Source organism: Poecilia reticulata, linkage group LG9, assembly GCF_000633615.1.
Source record: "Poecilia reticulata strain Guanapo linkage group LG9, Guppy_female_1.0+MT, whole genome shotgun sequence".
Taxonomy (NCBI): Eukaryota; Metazoa; Chordata; class Actinopteri; order Cyprinodontiformes; family Poeciliidae; genus Poecilia; species Poecilia reticulata.
In genome coordinates, this window is record NC_024339.1 from 19,800,392 (window position 1) to 19,811,766 (window position 11,375).

Below are 11,375 nucleotides of genomic sequence, written 5' to 3' on the forward strand. Positions count from 1 at the left end.
ATATATAATATATATATATGTGTGTGTGTGTGTGTGTGTAATTTTCAAGATATTGACAAGATTTTCTATGCATTGAGAACAAGACTGGGATTAAGTTTTGAAGTAAAGTATTTTACAAGTCTTACAATGAGTATAGCAAAAAAAGAAAAAAATCTTTGTATTTTCAGGTTTTTATCCATCTGTCCATCTTTCTGTTCGTCTCCTTCTATCCTTTTATCTGTCTGTCCATTCTTAAGTTTTTTTTTTTTTTTTACCTCTGTTTCACCTTACAGATGCCACTATGAACAGACGTACCTTGTTGTTTGTTTCACACTGACGTGACTTTCGTCCTGCATTAGTCTGTTTTTATTATTGTTTTTGAATTTGTTTGGGGAGAGGTTTGGCCTGCTTGTTTAGTTTTTGCCCCAGAACGGCTGTGAACTGTTAGATTTCCTTTTCTACTCCAAATGAGCTTTTTAGCACGCTCACAAACACACACACACACAAAAATAGGCGCACGCACGTTCAACACACACTTTTCTCTCCTAGTCTGCATTGTTGTGCCTATTTAACACCTCAGTGAGCAGATTACCCCCTTCCCTTCCCCTCCTCTTGCATCCCCTGATCCTGCGCTTAAAGACCCTCATTGTGTTTAATATCAGCACCGCTGAGAGGGGAGGGCTTGGGAAAGGGTGGGAGCGAGGGAGCAGCAGTCATATGACACTAAGCTTGTGTGTGAGCGAGAGACACCATGCTAAAAGCAAACGGGGTGGGGGGAGAGACCATGGCGGAGGGGGAATCGCTTGCGTTTTGCGGGTCAGTGCATTTGGGCTCGACTCACTAAAACCTTTCAATAAAAGGGAGGAGGAGAAGAGGGAGGGGCAGCTGGAGGAGGACGACTTTGGCAGTATGCAACCCCCTCTCACTCTCTTCCTCATCAACCTTTCTTTTCCTCCACACCCTCCCATCTTTTCTTTTCCCATTTTTTTTTCGTCACCCCCTTCCCTCCTTCATTTACCCTTTTCCCCGTCAAAGTGCTGCTCGCTCCCTCGCTCAATGCGTGCATGCGCTTGTGTTTGTTGGATGCACATTTCATTGACAGACTGAGACTATAATGGACTCAACATGAAGCTTTAATCCATTAACAATAGGATCCGTTGGTCAGGAGGCCAGGGGGGGAGACTGCTCTGTCTTTGTGTGTGTGCTTGGTCTTGGGACTCTAGAATATTATGCAACTAATACACACTGACAGCCTGTTACACTCTTGATTCTACACACAGGCTTTCACAGTCAATTACACAATGCGCGCACACACACACACGCGCACACACATGTGCATGCTGCAGCCAGTGCAGCTTGTCAGAGCCAGGAGAAAGAGTACTGATAGATTTCGAGAGCCACTTAATGTAATCATCAGCTTCAGAGGCATGTGTTTGTATTTGGCTCTGACTGGCTTTGGTCAAGTGAGAAAAGAGATTGCTGTTAAAGTGTTAGCGCTGCTTAACTCATGATTTTGCCAAACGTTAATCTATTCCTGAGCAAGAGTCAGTTTTTCTAACTTGCTCTACGCACAGCTGGGAAGCGCTTGTAATTAGTGACTGATGGGGCCAGCAGTTTAGCAGGTTGATGCAGAATGCACACACAGCAAAGCAAAACCTAAACTGTGCAGTTTGTTTGTCTTCCACTCTAAAGGGCTTTCTTCTATCTTTCTCTCTAATCTCTTTATTTCTATTATTTTCTGCTCTGTCTGTCCTCTACCTACAGAGCAACTCTCTGCTTCCGGAAAGTTTGAGAAACTCAGATAAGCGCCGCAACGGTCCTGACTTTCCCAACGACACTAAGAAACGCAAAGTGGAGGATAAGGATTCCAGCCATTATGTGAGAAGTTCTTCTGATTTTCTGTCTCTTTTTGTCTAAAGTAAGGCTTTGATGATATGATTAACTCCATTAGGATAGCGATGGAGAGAAAAGTGACGACAACTTGGTCGTGGATGTGTCCAATGAGGTCAGTGTGTTTCTATTTTTTGTTGAGTAAAACTATTTGTACTCCTTGACCTTTTTCACATTTTGTCAAATTACAACTTGAAACTTTACTGCATTTTATTGGAATTTCATGTGATGGAGCAATACAAGGTTGCCCATTTTCCAATGTAGCTTTACCAAATTTCCTGATTCCAGTGCAAGAATAGCATACACACAGCATGGTGGAGCCACCTCTGTGTTTTGCCATGCAGATTGTGTGTTCAGGTTAATGTGTGCTGAGTTTTCTGTCACACATCGTGTTTTGATTTTGCTCCCCTTTGACCAAAGCATCTTCTTCCACATGTTTGCTGTTTTGACATGACGACATGACTTGTAACAAAGTTCAAACTGGGCATCTTCTTGCTTTCATTCAATAATGGCTTTCATCTTGCCACTCTTTTATTAAGTGGTGTGATGTCTTTTTCAAAATAAAATCCATTTGTTCTGAGGAGAAATTACTTGGTCAAATTACACACTTTGTAATGCTTGCGGTATCTTGGAGGGTTAATGTTGACTCTTTGCTTAGTTTTCTGATAAACAGGAAAATCTGTACATCACTGTTGTGGAGCAGCTTTATTCTCATGTACTTCACTGTTTGTTTTTCCATCAGGATGCAGCTTCTCCTCGCGGCACACCGCTTCCGTCCCCCAGAGAAAATGGCCTGGATAAGGCACGTCTTCTCAAAAAAGATCCTTGTAGTCCAGCCTCGACCGCTTCATCGGCCAGCTCCTCTTCTCTCAAGTCCAAAGAGATGGCAATGGTACAGTTGTCTATCTGCTTCACTGCGTTGCAGAAAAACACAGTTTATGACTGAATATATTGTCTTTATATTCTTTGATTTGTTTCCGTTTGGCAGCGAGATAAGGCTGGGACCCCTGGTTTAAAGTCTAGCACTCCAACACCCAGAGGCGACTCTACACCTGGTCCGAGCTCCACTCCTGGGGTCAGACCAAGCCTATCAAAACCCCCGTCGATGGAGATACCCCATCCACCAAGTAGGTCTTGCACAAAAAATGTTTTAATCACAGTTGAAACAATTCAAATGTCCTTATTGTAAGTGAAGAGAATGAAAACTTGCAAGACTTCTTCTCAAATGGATCAAAATGAATTCTTTTAATTTCTGTAACACATTCTGCTGATGGTAACAGAAGTTTTCTTGCTCAGTCATTTATTCTTATGACACACATGTACTCTTTAAATGCCGCAGTAAATTTGTTTCTGGGAGTTTAAGTTTTTTCTTCTGATTTCTCTGGACAAAAACTGGATTTTTTTTAAACAAAAGGACAGACCTCACTTTTGTTGCATTTCTCCAGCTGCAGGTCTGCGGACTCCTCTGGCGGTACCAGGCCCGTATCCGGGTGCCTTTGGGATGCTGCCCCATGCAGCAGGAATGAATGGAGAGTTAGCGGGTGCAGCTGGTGCTGCTGCTTATGCTGCAGGCCTGCACAACATGTCACCTCAGATGAGTGTGGCTGCTGCAGCCGCTGTAGCGGCGTACGGTCGTTCACCAATGGTGAGTAGAAAATTAAGCAATTTATGGAACATGCTAGCAAATTTATTTTTCTTCTTCTTCAATATTAAAAATAAGAAGACAAACCGCACTAAATTAAACTTACAACTTCAGTGTAACTTAAATATTTTAAGTTATCCTTACTTAAGATCTTTGTAAATACGACCAGTAACTTGCACATTCCAGGTTCATATGGGTGCTTGAAAATGTGTTTTGTTCTTGTATCAGGCAGGTGTGTGAGAGATATTTCATAACATAGTTTTGTTATGTTTTACTGTCCCTCCTAAAGAATATAGAATACTATCACAATACGTTCTTAATAAAAGTAATAAATTACATCATATAATGGAGAATTAAAAGTCTTTTTTTAGTTCATTTGTATAGTTCTAATCTCCAAATGTGGGGCTGCAAAAATGTGGAAACTTACCTTGAAAATGCTTGAACTTTACTTTAGAAAAATTGCATAAACCCTGACTTCCTTTGTTTTTCTTTTTTTTTTTTTTTTTTTAGAGGGGGGAGTTTAACAACTGTGGTTTCTTGCGACATTTTTTTTTTGTTTTTACTCCATAACCACCAAAATATGGGATTTAAAAAACTAAAATAAAATCACATAAAAATGTGCATAAGTGGAATTAAAATGGAATATTCTTAAATGCAAAGAAAAACACAATATTAGTTAATTTTATATCTCCCCAGTGTGGGTATTAGCAGGATTTAGATTAGTAGGGACTTGAGTACTAATATTTCATTGGGTTCTGTAGTGGTTGCTTTTTTTTCCCCCTTTGATTTTCTGTAAAATCACATCTGGGGCTAAAGCTGCAGTCGGGTCCAAGCTCCTTTTTAATTTACTATCTCAATATTTATTATGAGTTGCAGCTTTGAGGAAGTATTCTCGATGTTTTAGTACTCATAAGGTTTATGACTCCAACATCTGTGTAGCTCAGTTGACGTTGGTTTGCCTAGTGTAGGTTTTGACAGTAGATCAAACATTTGCACTTTCAGATCTAAAGATCAAATTCACTTGTCACGCCTTAATCAAACATGGATGCCATCGATTTCTGTATTTAGGGAGTTCACTTTTTTGTTTTACTTTCTGTGCTGTATTTGTACTTGAACAAATTTACTTTGAGGTTGAGCGTTATTCCAACAAGAAGGGGAAGAAATACTATTGGCTCCACTGACTGCCTGAGCATTTTATCTTCCAAGCTGTGTGAAAAGTTGACAAATGCAGAGCATCATTCCACTGGTCTTTGTGAGCAATCAGCTCATCACTTCTGGGTGTATTTGCTCAGTGTTCGTTACACAGTTTAAATAGGTTTAGGAGACACAGCTGTGTCTGGGCAACACTTGACTCGGGGTTGTGTACTTAGCAGCTCCATGAGTTTGTGTGTGTTGGATCAATGTAGGGAGGAGGGCAGTAAAATCATGTTTGTCTTGTGATCATGAGGGTTTGTGTTGTTCTCTGTAGGCTAATATTGACCTGTCTCTTTGGTGTCTATCAATGGGACATATGTGAACTGTCTTTCTAAAATTTGTCTCCTCTTTTCAAGGTTGGGTTTGATCCTCACCCTCACATGCGAGTTCCTGGAATGCCCCCTAGTCTTACAGGAATTCCTGGGGGAAAACCGTAAGTATGATTTTGCTGTCTGGAATGCAGAAAAAAAGTATGATTCCTAAAAAGCCATGTTTAGTCATTATATAGTATTTTCCTTTCACGTTGTCTGCTTTGTTTTGCTCCCATAATTTTCTGCAATTAATTTTCTCTCCTCCTTTGTGCATTCAGTGCATACTCCTTTCACGTTGCAGCAGACGGACAAATGCAGCCAGTTCCTTTCCCCCCAGATGCTTTGGTGGGACCAGGAATCCCTCGTCACGCCCGCCAGATCAACACGCTGAACCACGGAGAGGTGGTGTGCGCCGTCACCATCAGTAACCCCACCCGCCATGTTTACACAGGAGGAAAGGGATGCGTCAAGGTCTGGGACATCAGTCACCCTGGAAATAAAAGCCCCGTCTCACAACTCGATTGCTTGGTGAGTAAAGTTTGAAGTTGTCTTGATTTTTTTTATTTTTTTTATAGGATATTTGGAACAAAAGTGACCACATTGTGTCATTAGGGTGAAAAATCAATTGTGGGGTTCCTCAAGGATCCATTATTGGGCCACTTTAATTCAACATCTATCTTTAATTACAGAGTACTACAATGTGACTCACTAAATGTATGCTTACAACACAACCTTATTCCTGTGCGTCACCACAGCCTGCAATAATCAGTGAGTTCAAAATATCAATGACTTGATGGAAAGATTTCCTTCTGTTAACCAAAATCAGAAAAATGGGTACACAAGTTCTTAAATCACTGCACTGGCTTCCTGTTTGACATGAAAGACTTTAAAGTTTTTTTTATTGGTCTGAAAAAGCATTTCTAAGTTACTTCTCAATAATTTACCATGTAGCCCCCTCAGGTTTTCAGAGAACAATTTGAGGCATTTAAGGACTACGCTCCTCAGCTCTGGAACAAAAGCCCTGAAAAACTTTGATGTTCAGACACCTTAGGACTAATAATATTTGTTTTACTGCAGTTTTGGTTCAGAGAGTCTCACTCATAAACTTCTTTCCCAATTATTGAGAAATTAAAGCTTGAGATTGAAGACAGACAGCATGACTCTTCCGGAGCAAAGCGGCAGCTTTTCCTTAACTATTCATTTGTTTTAAAATGGCATTTGAAATTTTGTTGTATTTCTGTGTGACGTTTTAATTGTTCAGCAAGTATTTCCTTTCATCCTACATCATCAGAACCGAGACAACTACATCCGCTCCTGCCGTCTCCTCCCTGATGGTCGGACACTCATCGTGGGCGGTGAGGCCAGCACGCTGTCCATCTGGGATCTGGCCACGCCCACTCCCAGGATTAAAGCCGAGCTGACCTCATCAGCACCTGCATGCTACGCTCTGGCCATCAGCCCCGACTCCAAAGTGTGCTTCTCCTGCTGCAGTGACGGCAACATTGCAGTCTGGGACTTACACAACCAGACGCTTGTTAGGTAACAGACGAGATGCGTTGATTCTGCAACTAGAACTGACGATGTGGCAAGTTTTTTGTCGTAACTTTAAACGCCTCAGAAATCAACGGTTCTTTTTGAATTCCCTCTGGAGTGATGTTGTGTCTTGGTTCCTTGTTTAACCATGACCTTGTGTGTGTATCCTGCAGGCAGTTTCAGGGTCACACAGACGGAGCCAGCTGCATCGACATCTCCAACGACGGCACCAAGCTGTGGACAGGAGGTCTGGATAACACTGTTCGCTCCTGGGATCTCAGGGAGGGGCGGCAGCTGCAGCAACATGACTTTACTTCTCAGGTAAACACTGATCAGAAAATCAACTGATTTCTAAAATTAATAAAAGTTGCTTAGCATATAACATATCAAGTAATAGTGAATAAATCCTAAGTGAAACAAAGCTACATTTTCCCACCCAGTTATAAACTCGAAGCTAATGCTGTTTCTGTCCAGATCTTCTCTCTTGGCTACTGTCCGACGGGGGAATGGCTCGCTGTTGGAATGGAGAGCAGCAACGTGGAGGTCCTTCATGTCACCAAGCCTGACAAATACCAGCTTCACCTACATGAGAGCTGCGTTCTGTCCCTGCAGTTTGCTTACTGTGGTAGGAAACTCTGTCACACATTCAGGAATGTTTATTTATCTTAGGTTCCCTCTTTGCTGGTGACGGCATGTTGTTGACAATGTGATTGTTTTTGTGTTTCACACAGGAAAGTGGTTTGTGAGTACAGGGAAGGACAACCTGCTGAACGCATGGAGAACACCCTATGGAGCCAGTATTTTCCAGGTTAGTTGAAGGAGTTAAAACATTATCTGATTAAATATGTTAAACTGTAACCTTCGATTTAGCATCCAACTTTGACGTCCCGTTACTTTTTCTCTACTTTGAACGTGACTCCATTTCAATATTTCCATGTCAGGGTACTAAAATATCAGCATATTGTTCACGTTAAACCAGCTGCTTCAGTGTGCTTCGATTTTGTGTTAGAATGCTGATCCTTCTGAATGTTTGTCAGTTTATGTGCGTTTCCACTATGAGGTCCAGAACTGTGACTTTTATGCGAATCATAATTACTGCAGATGTAACAAATTTCACATCTCATATGATTAAAGTGGAAACCCTTTTTGTTTCCTTCCCAACATTCAAACTGTCATTAGTTCAGTTTTTGTGATCTGTGAAGGAGCATCACCATCCACCGAAGTTCAAAATGCAAAATAAATCAATGAAATAAATCCAATAATGCATTATACTTTAATTATAATATGTATAAAATGTTCTAACATTGTTGTTTACTTTCTCTGCCTCCACTGATGCTGAAAGTGGAAGTCGACTTTTAATTTAATGTTTTCAAGGCCAGCAGATTCATTACTGTATTACTGAATAGAAACTCTTTAAAGCATTGTAATATACAATATGAGAAACTGTTTTTTATGTCATTTACTAACAAAAATATAGATTACAAAGTACATTGAACATGCAACCACAACAAACCCATTAGTTCAGACTACATACCAAAAATGCAACCTTCCTACTCCAGTTGTTTGCCATCAGTGTTGCAGTTTTATAAAGGATGTTGTGATAATTACTCTGTTAAAGGATTCATAAAATCTTTTGGTTTCACTGGAAGCTTTTGTTTCTTACTTCTTCCGTTTTCCTGCTTGTTTTTTTCGCAGTCTAAAGAATCCTCCTCGGTGCTAAGCTGTGACATATCTGTGGACGACAAGTACATCGTTACTGGATCAGGAGACAAGAAGGCCACTGTTTACGAAGTCATCTACTGAAAATATAACTAAACCCACAAACATTCACAGAATTCTGATGATGTTCACCTCGACTCATGAAGAGGGGCGTGCACAGTTTTCTATTCCATCTACTGAAAAGACACATATTTGATCTGCAGATATTTATTGTGCCTGTGAACATGCCTCTGTGACCACTGGGAAGCTTTGTGGAGCGGTATGTTGCTGGTTGAGGACGAGGAACCGTGTAGCTGTTGGCAGTTTCTGCTTTCTGAAGTGGACCAGCTGCTGGTCGATGACCAAAGGGGAACTCTGTCTGACCGGACCACAGGCTTCTGATGAACACTAAACTCACTGTAACAACCAGAGGAAGATGGGGGGGAAAAGAGAAATGAGCAGGACAGGCGGACGAAAACCGACAGATGGACGTTTTGCAGTGTGTACAATATAAGCTGTTCTGTGTTTTACTTCAGACTGTTGATCTTCCAGCATGGACATTGATGACTTTTGACCTCGGCTTGCGTCCCTGACACACCTACCATCTAAGATGTCTTAACAGTAACTCTTTTTTTTGTTGTTGTTGTTTTTACTAACTGCACAGTAGCAGTAGCGGTCCACCCATGCACTGTACTTTTTATTGTTAAAACGAATCAAATGGGATGTTTTGATTTATTTAACAACAATGCCACAAATGAGCCGCAATGACATAATTCACACAAGTTTCAGACACGGAAAAATGTAAAAGGTGTCCATTGTCTGAAGAATTTTCAGTGTTACAAAGGGACCTAAAAGGGTTTATAACTGGGGGGATATTTCTTCTCTAATCCTGTTTTGAAAGAACAATTGCTGAAAATCTGAAGTAAGAGTTTAAGGGATTTGATTTAATCCTCAAATTCCATTAATGCCCTTTTCATAATTTGCCCTATTAGCATCTAATTTCTACTTTACATTTTCACTCTTCATACTCGCGTTTTCTCCAGGGTATTTACTAAAGGTTAAAGCTGTTTATCAGTGAAAAGGTGTTGAGCAGTCTTACTGTGATTAACTTTTTATTTCCCAGAACTTACTATGTTTGAGCTTAAGAGTCCACAGATTTGTTCTGTTAAAAGTTAATTCCCATCAAGCATTTCAACGCAAAACACTCAATGTCTTATTGTTTGAATAGTTTACGCTTTGTAAACTGGAACCAACTATGATTATTCTGTCTGCTGGGTTAATTTTCCTGAGTTAGTGGGTATTTTTGGTTTTAAGAAAAGACCATAAATAGTAAACAAATGATGCAATGTCTGTCAGACAGTGTCACTTGTTCTAACATGTTGAGATAAAATACTACCGTGCTTGGGGGGGTTCTCTCTTTGCAAAGCATATTGTAACGGCAGAAGATTAAATTATTGAAGTCATACTTCAGGTTAAGGAGGAATTTGTCATTTTTACAAAACTCATTACATTGTCTTTTTTTTTGTTAGTTTTTTTTTTTTTGAGGTCTGTAAAAATGTATATATCTTTTTTTCTTTCCTACCAGACATGCTGTAGAAATGACAAATTGTTTTTGTACATGTTTTACATTTAATCAGGAATAATTCTAAATGGTCTTAAAGTAGCCAAATGATCGATTCGTCTCAATAAATGTGAGTTGTTTTTTTTTTTAATTTTGTGTATTGACTGTTTTACTTTCTGGTTTGGTCAAACACACGGAGGCCGTTATAGACTCGCATTCTGATCTAATCAAGGTATCCAGCATTGCAAGCGGGATAATTTTGAGAACTGAACATCCATATGAAACATTTTAGACTCCTTTATTTTCAAATGATGATCATAGAAGTTATATTACCTCACAGCTTAATCGTTGTCCCCCTCTGCATCTTGCTTAATTTAAGGCAAGCTGAGCAAAAGCTGCAAGAGGATGCAGTGATCAGAGAAAAAAAACATGTTATCAAGCAATATCAAGGTTTTGCTGCTGCAGCCGCTGAACAAGAAACCAAGACTGATTCCTGACAGAGAAACCTAAGCTTTTCCAGATCTCAGTCTTAAAGCCAATAAACACCATGCAAAAACAGATTTGTTCTATGAACCTTTCTGACTAGAACATATACTTTCTAACGACTAGAGTGCAGAAGTCCTAGGAAATCTTCATAGATTGCTTCAACTGCTGGTCATCATCACAAAAAGTTCTGCCCAGAATATTTGTCAAAAACAATATGCAAGAACAGAATTTAGACATTTAGTTCTTGCAGCCCTGGGCCATACTTAGGCCTTTAGAAAAGCTTCACTCTTGGCTGCAAAACACTCCAGTGCTTGATGAAAACTCAACAGAATCACATTGTCCATATATCCTGTTGATAGAAACCTCAAACGGGATCTTTCATAGTGAAACTGGTGGAGTCGAACCTGCACCGGATGAAAGCTTGACTTTGTGGTGAGAAGATGGACAAAGCTCTTCTGGTTATAAGGAGAACAAATGTTTCTAGCATCTCAAACACCTTGCAGATCGCTGACAGAAGCCTAGAGCCACAAAAAACACGACCCTCTCAGCAATTCTGGGCGCTTTAAAAACCTGGTTCACTTCTCCACAGAGCTTTCATTTAAGTCAATCCAAACCTAAAATTTCTTAAAGGATTTTAATACAGATGTCTGCTCATTGAATGTAATGTTCAAATAATGCCATTTCTTCTCCCTTTTATTTTTTTTTGTAACCACAAGCTTTAGCATGTTGCGATCGTGTCGAGCTGGCGACTAAAACGGTACCTTCTTGTTTTCTCCTTCGACAGGTTGCGTTAGACGTGCTATTAAAAATGAAAAGTTTGGGCAGTCTGCTGAGCCAATCAGAAGGGGCGAGACGTGAGCGCTGTGTAGGGCTGTGATTTCACACACGGTTTTATTTTTATGGCGATATTGTGTGGTGAGCTTCAAAACAGAGCAGCTGTTCAAATCAACTGTGTGTTAAATAAGTGAATCCAATCCCCTGCTTAATACTAACTCCAACAACAAACAGACTAGCTCTGTGTCTTTCCCCTGATGTAAACTGTAAATCAGATTAATTACTGTGAATGTATAATTCTGTCTAT

The 11,375-nt window shown here is 40.1% G+C and overlaps 1 protein-coding gene across 4 annotated transcripts in view; it reads left to right on the forward strand.

The window, feature by feature from the left end:
* LOC103470201 (transducin-like enhancer protein 1) overlaps nt 1-9,959 on the forward strand; it is a 27,095-nt gene extending 17,136 nt beyond the window's left edge. For all 4 annotated transcript variants that reach the window (XM_008418436.2, XM_017306872.1, XM_008418438.2 and 1 more), the window contains exons 9-20: nt 1,744-1,857; nt 1,931-1,984; nt 2,612-2,761; nt 2,858-2,996; nt 3,315-3,514; nt 5,062-5,138; nt 5,295-5,544; nt 6,308-6,555; nt 6,723-6,870; nt 7,024-7,174; nt 7,281-7,357; nt 8,245-9,959. In XM_008418436.2, coding sequence (XP_008416658.1) covers nt 1,744-1,857; nt 1,931-1,984; nt 2,612-2,761; nt 2,858-2,996; nt 3,315-3,514; nt 5,062-5,138; nt 5,295-5,544; nt 6,308-6,555; nt 6,723-6,870; nt 7,024-7,174; nt 7,281-7,357; nt 8,245-8,352 — 1,716 coding nt within the window. In that variant the 3' untranslated portion in view covers nt 8,353-9,959. The remainder of the gene's footprint in view (nt 1-1,743; nt 1,858-1,930; nt 1,985-2,611; nt 2,762-2,857; nt 2,997-3,314; nt 3,515-5,061; nt 5,139-5,294; nt 5,545-6,307; nt 6,556-6,722; nt 6,871-7,023; nt 7,175-7,280; nt 7,358-8,244) is intronic.
* The last annotated feature ends 1,416 nt before the right edge of the window (nt 9,960-11,375 follow it).